Source organism: Cinclus cinclus, chromosome 1, assembly GCF_963662255.1.
Source record: "Cinclus cinclus chromosome 1, bCinCin1.1, whole genome shotgun sequence".
In the NCBI taxonomy this organism is placed as follows: Eukaryota; Metazoa; Chordata; class Aves; order Passeriformes; family Cinclidae; genus Cinclus; species Cinclus cinclus.
Genome location: NC_085046.1, coordinates 34352164 through 34365624, shown reverse-complemented (window position 1 = coordinate 34365624; position 13461 = coordinate 34352164). Strand labels below are relative to the sequence as shown.

Below are 13461 nucleotides of genomic sequence, written 5' to 3'. Positions count from 1 at the left end.
CTCCAGATACTAAGCATGGTGTTTCTAGGCACCGTGCCTTGTACTGTCATCAAATCCTTAAGATGGGACGTCTGTTGGAGGTTCCAGATGGTGAGACAAGCTAAAGCTGCCTGTGTGCTACCTTCAAATAAAAAACAACTCAGAACTGACCAGAAAAAAAAAAGAAAAACAACAAAAAAAAAACATTGTTAGTCAAATGTCTGTGTTCAGGAGTGTGGAAAAATACTCTGTTGGCAGTGATTCACGGATATCGATTAGACTGATGCTGGGATTCATTACTTGCTAAAAGTTTTGCATAGAGGTGGTTCAGGGTAGTCTCTGAAAATAAATGTGTGCATGAGCTTGGCTGTCGTAGTATGGGCAACCAAGTGCCAATCTGAAACTGTGACATGCAGTAAAACTCTTCTAAATTTTTGAGCAGGAAAGTTTCCAGCAATGTCAGAATGGTAATTAGCAATTGATTTTTGTTTGGCAGCTTGCCGTGTAGTCAGTGACAGACACCAAAACTCTTTTAACACATTTAATGGGATTTTTCCTTCCATTTACACTATCATAAATTACAAAGCATATTTCACTTCACAAAATAAAACCATTTCCAGATCATTTTTGTGACAGTATTAAGTAGTACATAACCTACAACAAATAGTCCTGTACAAGGCAGGAGGATCTATGGAAGATAGAAGTATTGGGAACTCAGACTATTTAGCACTTGCTCTGCAATCTGGGTTAATCTATCTAGCCCTTAGTTATTTCTCTAGAAGACGACAAATTTACAGTCATACTTTCTACCTCTCTTCATTATCATAGTTACACATATTTTTCAATTTGAATAGAATCATGTGCTCCCTGAAATAATTCAGGAAACTGCATCACTGAGTTACCAAGCATATGATACAAATGATCAAGATGAGGGAGTATTAGAATTTTTTTGTACTGAAAATTGAGTTTGGTAGTAAAGTATGTTGATTTTCTATGCTTGCAAACATGTCATGCTGAGAAACAGTTTTAACATTAAGTTGCAGTTAAACTACAAACTTTGTAGGTCAATGTTTGTGAGGGGAGAAAAATATTAAAATTTGGTAATAATTAAATTTACCAGCTCCCACATGTCCTACTCATTCTTTCTTTCTTTTTTTTTTTTTTTAAACAAACCGTCAGGAAACACATTCAAGATAAATACCTACAATTTCAGCAGATTTACTGTACATTTATAAATAGAGAAACATGACAAAACATAACTCAGTTTTTACAGAAAAACCAAATCCTTCATCATTCACCCAAAAAAGTGCTGACTTTCAACAAGGCCAGAAAATATCCAGTGTCCCAGCATCACATAATTTATATATTACTGTAATAAGAAAAATCTGGCATGTGAAACTGATACTACCACCAGGACTTTTTAAAAATTCTCAAGACCATATTTTACATGGGAGGAAAAAAAACCCAAGAAAATAATATTTGTTTTGGGGAATAGCAAATGGCTAGAAGGGTACAATCCTAGGATGCTAGTGCCTAAATGCAAAGAAACCTAAGGAAAGCTGAAATATTCACAAGAAAGGTATTCTCTTTTAAAACACTTGCAATGGAAGAGGTATGTCAGAATACTACTGCATTAGTGGCAATTGTTTTGAATATATCATAGCAAAAATGCAAGAAAGAATTATGTGAAAATAATCAATGCACCGCATTGATTTATAGTTTGCTAAAATAAAATGCCATTCTTTCAGCTAGGTAAAGTAAAAATATCTTTATAATATAGGTTCTGTTTCACAATTGACATATATAATTATGTCTCATGAAGAAGGAAATGTATAGGCGTATACAAGTAACACTGATTAAGTACCTTTTTGCTTCTCTAGCCATATTAAAATACGTTTTGTGTTTCTTAATAAGTTAACAATAACATTGTTTGAAAATTCTCAAAACAAATATACATCTGAGGCAAGGCAAAAGATACAAGGTAAGAGGATTTTTTCTGACCTTCTTTTTCCCTTCTACAAAGAGGCATATGTCTATGAGACATAGGCTTTCCCTAAACATTTTGGCATCCATCTGCAACTTTGCAGAAATTGAAGTGCAGTCAAGGAACTCTTCCTTTGTTTAAAAATATTTAAAGAAATGTTGTTTTTCCTTCATACTAATTATCTTGAAACAAATGGCTTTGAAGATATGCCTCCTGACTAGAAGAGGACATCTTCATTTTCTATTAAAATCTGCACAATTAACTTCTGGTACCGCATGTCATTCAGTGTAGCAAGGGTACTGTCTTCTGGAGGTCTCATTAAAGTAGGTCCAAACACTATTCCCAGGTTTTCAGCATTCATAAAATTCTCCTTTTCATGCAAGGTAACCCTAAAATAGAAAAAAAAAATACAAAAAGAGAAAGTAATTAGTTCCCAGAAAAAAAGAATATCTGCATCTTTTTCTGTAGTCTTGCTTCACATCAAGCACTGGTACAGAGACATTCTTCAGTAACAATTTTTACTTTATCTCGATAACTGTTTCCACAAGTACAATGCAGCTAAGGTGGGACTGTGACTTTTAGTGCCTTTAAACACCCCTCATGGGCCTATTCAGTGATTTTTCCGTGTGATTGTCTGTTAGGGTGTAAAAATTAGTGGCAATTCCTTTTTTAAAAGCATAATTATGATTTAAATGATGATGTATGGAACAGTCCTGTATGCTACAGTAACTGCAGTTCTCTGGCAGGCTGTGCTTGGTGTGTATCACATAGGGGATGTGGGTGTGCTCCACAAATACAGGCACAGATTTTCCTAAGACTATTGATGCTCCCAGACATGATTCCAGCCTGCAGGAGCCCACCCTTTCACAGGGATGTTCTGCCTTGCTGGCTGCCTTATGCCAGTCAGCAGCTGAGTGATTCCAACTACTTGTTATGCTTCGGGAGTAGGCTGAATCCTGCACCTGCCTGGAGAGGTGACTTGCTTAAATTGGGCTGCTATAAATGCCATCTATTCTTGACAGAGAACAGACGCACTTCAGGGAAGAGCCGAGGCTGCTTTGTTTGCTGACATATGTCATATAATGTAAATACAAGAATAGATGGACTGCTTGTGGCTGGAGCAAGGAAAGGCCACCAAGGATTGGCCAAGCTGCAGAGAATTCAGCCCTGACTGGAAAATCAGGACTGCTGGAAAATGCAAGGTGTTCTCAAGGTTTCCCTCCAGGTAACAGTGCTGGATCACATCAGTGTTGTCTTATTTGAGTGGCATGTTGAGTTCAGTCCTGAGAGTGCTCTTGCACTGTGGTACAGGACAGCCACAGTCCCTTGGTCCATCCACCATCCTTGGTCCTTGATCAGGCACGTACCAGACATTTCCTGTGAGAAGTACAGCCTGGGTAACATTTCACATCTCCTTCATACAACTACTCTGCCAGGGTGGAGCACATCTGGTTTTGGAGACATCTCTCCTGGCAACAGCTGAGGCCTTCCCTAGCCAAGGCAATTCCCAGCTGGGCATTGTGCGTGGATTCACTTATGTCCTCAGGAGAGCACAAAGTGCCTGAAACCAGTACTCTGGTCTTCCCTTGTTTGCAAGGTACTCATATGACTTGGTTTTGCTTCTACTGTCATCCCTCTGAAAAGAATGGCCCTGCCACAGAAAAATGCTCTTCCTCTTTGCTTTCAGGACAGAATTCCATTAGTGCCCTTACTCACAGATACATCCTCATCTTCTAGCACATATATTAGCTGTGCTTTGCAAGGAGCAAAGACAAACCAAGGCTGCAAAGCTGGAGCCACCTCTTGCTTTTCCTCTGAGCATGTATGCAGCACAGATGTTCAACAGCTGTGCAAAGCTACAAAGATCTTACTAGCACCTCTGTTCAGGAGTGTGGGGCTTGCTCTACAGCTGGGGTGAACACAGAGAAGATTCAGAGCTTGACTGCAATGTCAGTGTGGATGGAGTTGTATGTATTTCACCAGAAGGGGGACTGCTCATGCTGCTACATTTCCTTCAATTTTGAGCGAAAAGTTATCAGAAAGGTAATTAATTGACTAGCAAACTCATTTTTTGTTGCTGATGTTGTCCTTTGCTGGATTTTCCTGTGCTTTAAACAAAAACTCTGGAGTTTCTTTTCCACTGAGAAACAGCAGTGGTGTAGAGGCTGTGAGCCTGCAGTCCTTACAGAGACTCCCTTATATGGTGCATGTTTTATCCATGCAGGAAGAGTCCTAGGGAGTTGAAGTTGGAACTCTGTGTTTAATCTACAGAACTGCATAGTCTGAACCTTAATAATTCTTTCTTCTTTCACATTCAGATCGCTCCAACAGATTCACCATAGGAAATGACGTGCACTTGATTTCTATGCAGACACCAAAAGCTACAATTTGGGAATGGAGAGGAAACTCATTGCGTGACTTGCAGATACTTGAGAGAGGAAGCCTAATCAGCACTCCAGACTCTTTTTGCGTCATCAGAAGTTCAGCTCAACAGCTGAACCAAATCCTGGGCTACAGTTCATGAGAAACAGGAAGGCAAGTCCATATATGTCTATTAAAAATTTGCTGCCAGGACACAAAAGTACTGATTCTGTGCGCAGGTCACTTTTCTACAGCTTTCACAGGCCTTCTTAAAAGTTAATGTGAGTCATCATCAGTTGTCCATGCATATGTATTGACAAGGGTGGGTATTAGCACATATCATTTCTGCAGAGTCCAAAGAAGCTCCTGCATGCCCAGGTAACGTGCCATCAAGAGGAAAAAAATTACTCAATTATAATGACCTGAGCTGATTCAAAATGAGGAAAAGTCTCTGCGTAATGAGAACCTTATAGAGCATGAAATGCACTTTGCAGAAGTTCTCTGATGCAGCTTTATGTGAATTGAGGTCTTTTTAGGTTGGCATTAATAGTGCAGAATAGTGCAGGAAGTATTCCCCATTTATCACTGTGTTGCAAGCAATGCAACTAAGAATAGATCAATGATTTTCTGAATAAAAGGTCAGTAGCTTTATTCTTCCCTTATACCTTCTTGTTTTATTCGTAGTAGCAAAGTTTAACCAGAGACAAGGAATAACTTGGGCAACATAGACATAAATGAGGGCCTGCTTTGAGATGACAGCACCAGTCTGTACTCAGCTTCAGTTTATAAAAACCTACAAGGAACACCTCTTGAGACATGTAAATACCCATAGCAGCAAAGTAGAGTTAGCATGGTTTTGAAAAACAGTTTTGCTTGAAATGAGTGGAAGTGATGGACCCTCTCGGGAGGGTCCTTGATTTTTCTAGGTACCTAGCTAAAAACTTGGGAAACTTGGAAGTACACTCCTAAGTACCTTTAAAAATTAGATTTAGGCACTTTTGAAAATTTTGTATGCCTTATGAAGCTTTATGAAGCCCCTCATGGATGTCTTATGTATGCCTAAAGAAGCTTTGTTGAAAGCAAATGAGGCAGAACATGTTTAATACCAAGAGAAATATAACTGGGACCTGTATTACTTTTACTAGTCATATAAAAACAGGCCCTGCTTGATTCTTGGCTTACTGTGATGTGAGCAAACAACTCGTAAGAGACAGTTCTTTCCTTTTAGGGTTATTGTTCAAGAAGACAAAACGGGAGGTAAGGGGAGGCAGAAGCAAAGCATGTTCAAGTGCTGCCTCACAGCAGCACATCTCTGGAGTACCCACCATTTGGTGTTTTTCAGATATTATCTGCCTCAGAGAAGCGTAACAAATGTCAATTAACTCTTGAAATGTTTGCAATAATATGCCAGTGAAAGGATCTATGCTATGTAAGTGCACAGCTTATATGCACTCATACAAACAGTTTGTCTGCTTATCTGTAGCATTATTGGTTTAGTGGCAGTGCCCTAATGGAAGCTTTATTAGGACTTTCTGTAATATTTCTCTTTCAAAGCAGAAAATTGTTAAGCTCTTCAAGAATTACCCTGCGTGTCAATTAACTCACTTTTTGAGATGAATCATTAGGTATCTAAGTGTCTCATAGTGAGCAGCAGGGAGTAACATCAACACTTCATGTATTGCTTCTAGTCGTTCATCAGGATTGGAGATTTCTGTAAAAACACCAAACAGGATTAATGTTAATAGGGCTTTCCATGTGTACACAGCAATAAATCGGGAAGATAACTTATTATTATGGAATAATTTACAAGCCATTGACTGTGCTTGCAGGGATAAATATTGCACTCATAAATGTGACGCTTATCAACTACTTCTGCATCCTCAAAGGAAAAAAAAAAAGGGTTTTAAAAATAAATCAGCAGCAAAGACTGCCCAGGAGTTATCTCCATGGTCTGTAGCTCTATCTACAGTTCTGTATAGGTACAGAACCCGAGCTTTGTTAAGTGCTTTACAATACTATTCTCCCCAGAACTGTCCCTTTAAAATATTAGAAAAGATTATTTCCATTAGCCTTCAAAACTGGATGGGAGTGTGGATATATGATTTTAGGAGACTATGCTTGTATATTAGGTTTAGGTAGAGACTGAAATGGCATGGAATTACTTCCAGATTTCTCAATGTATTTAAATATGTAGGTATCAATGATACGTATATATACTGAGCATCAGTGCTCATTTAAAACTGTTTGGCAATCTCTCTCTAAAAATCTGAGCAGGATTTACACTATTTTTAAATCTTGACATACAAAAAGACACTGAAACCACACTTTCTGATACTAGTAGGTTATTTTGATGCTATACATTTACTTCTATCTTTTTAACCTGCATGATATCCCATCTGAAGAACAGTCGGGCAAAAGCTTCATGTGAATAAAGGACATGGTGGAGAAGGAATGAAGACAGCACCCATTTTTCCAGGTTTTTTTCCATCCTTTCTTTTAACATGGACAGCTTTATGGATGGGAAATATAAATACAGATTGGTACTAATGCTAAGCAATACTTACTTGCTGCCTCTATGAACTTGGAATAGGTGTCATAGGTGATCACAGGAATTGGCAAGTCTCTGAAATATAGCTTCAGTGCTCCAGCAATGATGTTTATGTCTGGATAAATACTGGCAGAAATATCAGCCTTGTCACCATCTACAAAAGGAGGAAGAAATCTGTTTAAAACCATCCTAATTTTGACAGAAGCAAGGCTAGACTTTTAAGTCAGATTTATTGTGTGCAACCTGACGAGAAAATCAACCTGAAAGTGTTTGGAAGGCTTAAATGAGAATATATTGCTACCAACTTTACAGTATATCAATGAGGAATGGTAGTTTCTTTCTGTTTTAGTAAACAATTTATTTGCTTGCATCTTTTGGAGGGGCTGGTGATTACAGCATCCATAGCTCCAGTGTGCCACCTCAAACATACTGTTTTAATGTTGAATGAAAAACCATGTTAATAATGTATTTCTTGCATTTAGCCCATTTATTCACTGAAACCAAGCTATTAACAACTTCTTCTGACATCAGCTATTCCATCTGCAGATTGGTGCATAGGATTATGAACCATTTTTTCATCTGCACTTGGGGAAAGAGAGGCATAGAGAAATAACATAAATTTCCAATGACCCTCAGGAGACCAGTAGGAAAAATCAAGAAACATCCAAACCTTGCACATCTTGTTCCAACACATCTATAGTGATTAGCTGAAAACTGCCTTATTTTCTGCTGTCTTCTGATGTCTTAATATTAGACTTATTTATTTATAGCAAAGATCTGAATTTAAATAAGACATGCTAAGGCATTTAGCTACACAATTATCCTGAAATGTGCATCACAGTTTTTTTAATTAATATGGATACTTGTAATGGATGAAATGCTAGTGAGATGAATTATGCATCTGAAAAGGCATACATTTTGTTTGCCACAATATAACAGGTAGTCAGAACTCTATAGTCAGAACAGAGTGCTTTTAAACAGATGAGCTTAAAGTTTACAGATGTTGCTGGGTACTCCTGGCTTGCAACGAGCAAAATTACAAAAAGTAGCAGCAAGACAGGATCACTATAATTTTTCAAGTTCAAATGACTACCTCAGTTCTGTACTACCTAGTAGCCTCATACCCACATTTTTCTCCATATCAAGAAATTCTGCTGTCCTTGCTTCCTGGGACCTATCTTGGTGGTCTTGCAGTAGAAAGATGATCAAGTAGGGGGTATGGCTGCCTGGATTTAACCTCCAGGTTTACCTCAGGCTTCTTGGAGATCAGTTATAACCTGCAGTCTCTGTTTCCCACCCTTCAGTTGAGGATACTATACCTCACTCAGGGCAGGTGAGGACCACACAGTGAGTGGGGTGATGCAAGGTTCTGCCTGCTTGTACAGCAGAGGGGTTTGCTGTGTCTGCCAAGAGGTGCAGGCACAAGCTTGGGCTGTTACCATCAAGGTGCTGACAAGTTGTGAAGCCATTGCCTTTTTTGTTTCACAGTAACAGGACTTGTGGGCATGCCCTGATACAGACAGATGAGTGAGGGTGCTTGATACATGACATCCAAGATGGAGATAAAGCCTTTCACAGCACAGTAAAAGAGTTTATATTGATTGCAGACATTTTATACAAACTTACAGCATTAATCTTGCAGGGCTACGTCCTGTCCAGTGAATGCACATAATTCTCATTAAGACTAATAGCACTACATGTTCTCATCAAGAGGCGATTATATGCTTAAGTGTTTAAAACAAACAGCCTTTCTTGATGCAGCTGAGCAGTCTGAATACATCCATCAGCATTTAATTTAATACAGCATCAATAAGCCCTAGGAGGATGTTTACACTGCCCCAATCTTTTGTTTAATCCACACATTCCAGGCACGGTAGCATTAGTCTTGTAAAGCTTTGTGTGGAGAGCTCTATTTAATTGATGGACACTGAGCACTCAAAATGCTCCACTGAAAACAGATACCTCCAAGGAGCCAACAGCTGCATCAGAACAGATATAGCAAAGCACAAGCTCGCATCTATTATCCAGGTCACCAGTACACTAAATGGAAGTGTTATTTATTTAGTACTTTTACAAAGCAGCCCAGCAAGCTTCCTTAAAGGGGCACTTCAGCCTGAGGTACTCCAAACTGCAATGTACTTCAAACATACCTCTTATTTACATATGTGCTTACTGTAGGAAAAATTATGAATTCCTGAGTCAAAGATTTTACTCTTCTCTTCAGAGACAACTACACATCCATTGGAAATGCACTGAAGTTTATTTTAAAGTGAGCCCAGAAATACATCTGTTGTAATATACCCTGCACAGTTTTGCATCAGATATGTAGGGATTGGTGTGTGTATGCATATATGAATAACGTGGTTTACATGGTACCTTCTCCATTACCACAATAATTTTTTCACTCTTTAATACAGGAACTTTTTCAGGTTGTAGTTGGTATTTTCAGTATCACTGCAGCATCCATATGTTAATATAGTTTGGTTTTCTTTGTATTTTGGATTACAAACACATAGTCAATTTCCGCTTTACAAACCTAATTCTACCCAAACCCCATAATTTCTCTTTCTTTGTTAGTTTGACTCTCAATGTATTTTGTTTCATTATGTTGAAATTCGAATATCTCAAGAAAAATGAAGTTTTTTATTCTTTTCCTTAAAGGTTTCAGCTGACTTTGGATGCCATAGAAATTATCAATAGCTCATTACAGAATGAAATAGAATAAGTACTACATTCTTAAAGCCTCGCCCATGCTCTCTGAATACTGAATTAGATTTCATTTAAATTCCTTTCTCCTAAATGTTTCTTTTATTGTGCAACCTTTACTATGCTAGCATGCTTCTTTTTGTTTTTTCTTGGATTTGGTATTTGACGGGTTTTCAGCTACACTGGCAAAAGAGTATGAATCAGGATGCCTCTAAGTGCTCATGTAATATTTAACAGCATAATATTTTTAGTAAGTGTATTGTACCAGCCAGTCGTACAAACAAGTGGGGGGAGAGAATGTGGTGGTGACAATGGCAGCTCTGTGGATGAAATGCACAATGGGTGTTCTCTGGATGCCACAACGCCACAGCTCAACAATGCTGACAGAGAGCAACTGTCATTCTACAGCACCAACATTCACCAGATTAAATAAATCCACATTATTCCCCTCCTTCTCATTACAAAAATCACTAAAATGGAACATTGTCAATGCCTCCGAGAGCCTAATGCTAATTTACAGTAGGGGTATTTACACTGCTTGGGCTTTGGAAAGGAGTTTAAATCAGATGAGGACCAACTTCACCCTTTTTTGAAACCAACTGTCCCAGCTACATTTGGCCCAAGTAATATTATGTGGGATGCTATTCTCTTCCAGAGATGGTAGCGTTTTTCTGTTCTTGCTGTAATTCTTTGAGAGCACCAAGTGACTGCCTCTTTGTCAAGGCAGAATTAGTCAGAGGCAGGGCTGGCTGCTCTTCATTGCACCCTTTCAGCTGCACATGAGATCAGCAGGAGAGGTCCCCCATGGCCAAGTCAGCTCTCATGCCTCATCCTACTGCATCCTGCTGTCTTCTGGCCCCTGTGGCTTGATGAGGAGCTTGGAACCAGAACACTTGATGGCATTATTTGGAGGATGCATCCTGTGCATTAAAATGGGAGGACTCCTTGTCTGTCTGTTTTCAAAACCCTTTTCTTAAACGCTGTATTTCTGGAGATGTGAAAGTGTCCTGGCGTTTTATCCAGGTGCCTGGGGACTGACTCAGAAATGATGGGCAGGGAAGGACCTCTGGAATGCTAAAGTGCAGTGTTCTGGCACTGCAGGCACTTTTTCTTGTAAACCTTCTTGTAAACCATGCAACTTCCCTTTATAAAACTACCTAATGCTTTTTATCCCTGCTCTTATTAGAAGGTTGTTTCAAAGCCTTGCTTTCAGATGGTTAAAAAATGGTCCTTAAATTGTTAAATGAAATTTATTCCTGGCCAGTGTACATCCTCCAGTTGTGTGCCAAGACTATCAACTAGATTAAAGAATTCTATTCTTTGGTTCATACCCCTGCTCTCAGCATCTCCTTTGACTATCCTACCCTCTAAAAACGTTAACTTCCTGTAATTTTAATTTTTCTGTAATTTACTTTTTTTTTAAAGATAATTTCTTGTAGTGAATATGGAAACACAAATTCTATAAACCCCTCACAAACTTCACATTCTGGGCAGAAAATTAAATTTGAGCAGAAAACTTCCAGGTGGTGTTGAAGACAAGACCTGCCAGCTGGCACTCAAATCCTTTCTCTCCCAGCTTTACAGCTGGGGCAGAGAATGGGATAACTCTCATTCTTGGGATAATTCACTCCATACTGCTCTGGCTTCTAGTATGAGAAGAGTTAACAGGGCAACAGAAAAGCAGTGTGTTCTGACCTGTGTGGATGGGATGCAAAAGAGAGGGTGGCATCCCTGTCTCTGTAAGGATCTGACAGGGAAGCAAGCCCTGAGCTCTCAGGTTGGAAGTGTCTTGCCAATTCAAACTTCTGCCAGCTGACAACAACCTTCAAGCTGCACAGCCGACAATTCAGAACAAAAAAAACCACCCTATTTTGTTTTTCATTTAATCCTTTGCAGCAAAAACTCTCAACTCTTCCTGCTTTTCCACCCCACTTCAAGGAGAAAACATTTTCAAAACAGTAAAAGTGTTGAAAGTTGTCAGCTTCTGGTCTCTGCAATTCTTTAGTCCTCTAACCCATAACAGGATTATGTTCTTTATCCTCCTGCTTTTATTCATGCCTTTTTACTCATGGCAACACTCTTTCCTTTCTTAGACCTTTCCCCTCATGAAACTGTTAAAAAAAATGAATACACAGATTTTGGTCAATTTCTGAATAGTTTTCCCCACAGCCTTTGTGTACAAACTCTGTTCTTGCTTTCTCTGCTTTCATGATATTTTCTAATACTGATAGCCACCTTCCTCCTCCTGTTTCTAGGTGCTGCTGTCTTTGTAAATCACACTCTTTTCCTTGCTGTGGGTCTAATCCAAGTGTGTATTGCCATCAATTATGCTGGGAATACACTTAATAAATAGGCAATAAACTGAAGTGGCTCCAGTGGTTCAAAGCATTTGCAAAGGAATCACAGCTGCAGCAGTGTTGAAGTCATGCTCAGACATAAATTTAAATCTTCTTTCTTCCAACTCTTCCCTCTACAACCTGTGCCTCTCCTTCTGGGTTTCATCCAGATTGGTACACTTAGAGGAGAATTAACACACAGAAAAGAAAGGTTTGCCAGGCCAGATCTGCCTGCAGGGAGCAGAATGGGACCTGTGATGACTGTGAGCCTGCCAGGATCATTGTTTTATGTGGCACATGTGGAACACTATCTTGCCATGATAGCAGTCATATCACTGTGCATCTCTCTGGCCCAGAGTGGCTGACCTATGTGTGTGTATGCACATGTTCACAACTGCAGCATCCAACATATTTTAAAATGTGTTTTATTTTTTAAAGGATATTTCAGGATGAAAACAACCGATTTGGAAATCCCCAGTTGGACTTTCTTTACAGAGATGTCTGCATGACAAACTGCCTCCAAACAAGAAATGTTCAGGCACAGCAAGTGTAAGATGTGCCACCCACAGACTTTGCTAGCTAGTGTAGCCTCCCCAGGAGCCCCCACATCCCCTGCCCATGGGACCCCAGGGCCCTCAATCCCTGTCTAAGTGACATCACAGCTGTCTCCAGCTGCACCATGCTGGTGTGGGGCCATCCACCCTTCTGGTCACTTCCCTGACCCACAAGCTGACTCTCTGGCTTGACATGGACCTGCCTTGTACCCATGGAATTGTGATCAGAGGGATGTGTCTGACCTTGTTCCCCACCATGGCAGAGGCAGTACCTGAAAAAAATAACTAGGAAACCACTATTTATGGGAAATGAGAAGAATATTCATGTAACTTCTCAAACGTACTTGCAAAGGTATTTTCTATTGATGGAGTCCCTACCCTGTGTTCACTTACCTATACACTTAAAGTTAGTCCTGTGTGCAAAGACTGTGTGCACAACTAGAAGCAACATAATCAGCTCAATCAATTCAGAAGGGCTATGAGGGTGGTAATCAGGCAATGTTTTAATGGTTAGTTTGTCAATATGCTGTACAACTGATCTCCTCAGTGTCCCCTCTCATGTGCAGATGCAGTCATGTGCACAGTGGTGCAGTGCTTTCTACATGGCTACATGCAGAAGAACTTCCCAGTTGGAGTTCCTGGTTCTTAAACTCATAAATAGATAATTGCATTGTAAAGTACAGAGTCTATTAAAGACAGGGCTAACAACTTTCCCCTGGTACCATCTATGCTCACACTTGAACTAGGACCCTAGGCTGTGCTGCTAGGTTGAGCAATCATCCAGTCCCCCACTTAAGCTTCTACACATTAATACTTCACGTTTAATTATTCCTTCCAACGATGAAACATAATTTCTTCTTATGAAAAGCACTACAGACCACTTTTAACTCAGAAAAGTTACTTTCTGTACTTCTGCTTACATGTCAGTTTCATTACCATGGTACATATATAAACCCTGAAAGAGCTGAAATGTCCTAGAACTGAAAGCTTACA

The 13461-nt window shown here is 39.5% G+C and overlaps 1 protein-coding gene across 8 annotated transcripts in view; it reads right to left on the bottom strand.

Annotated features, from left to right (window-relative positions):
- Positions 1–512: 512 nt before the first annotated feature.
- Positions 513–13461, bottom strand: part of CHN2 (chimerin 2) — a 157864-nt gene continuing 144915 nt past the window's right edge. For 4 of the 8 annotated variants that reach the window (XM_062508547.1, XM_062508555.1, XM_062508582.1 and 1 more), the window contains 3 exons: positions 6889–7026; positions 5930–6035; positions 513–2352 (listed from right to left, as the gene is read on the bottom strand). In XM_062508547.1, the coding sequence (XP_062364531.1) occupies positions 2181–2352; positions 5930–6035; positions 6889–7026 (416 nt within the window). In that variant the 3' untranslated portion in view covers positions 513–2180. The remainder of the gene's footprint in view (positions 2353–5929; positions 6036–6888; positions 7027–13461) is intronic. The other 4 variants (XM_062508572.1, XM_062508591.1, XM_062508609.1 and 1 more) reach the window with 1 other exon arrangement.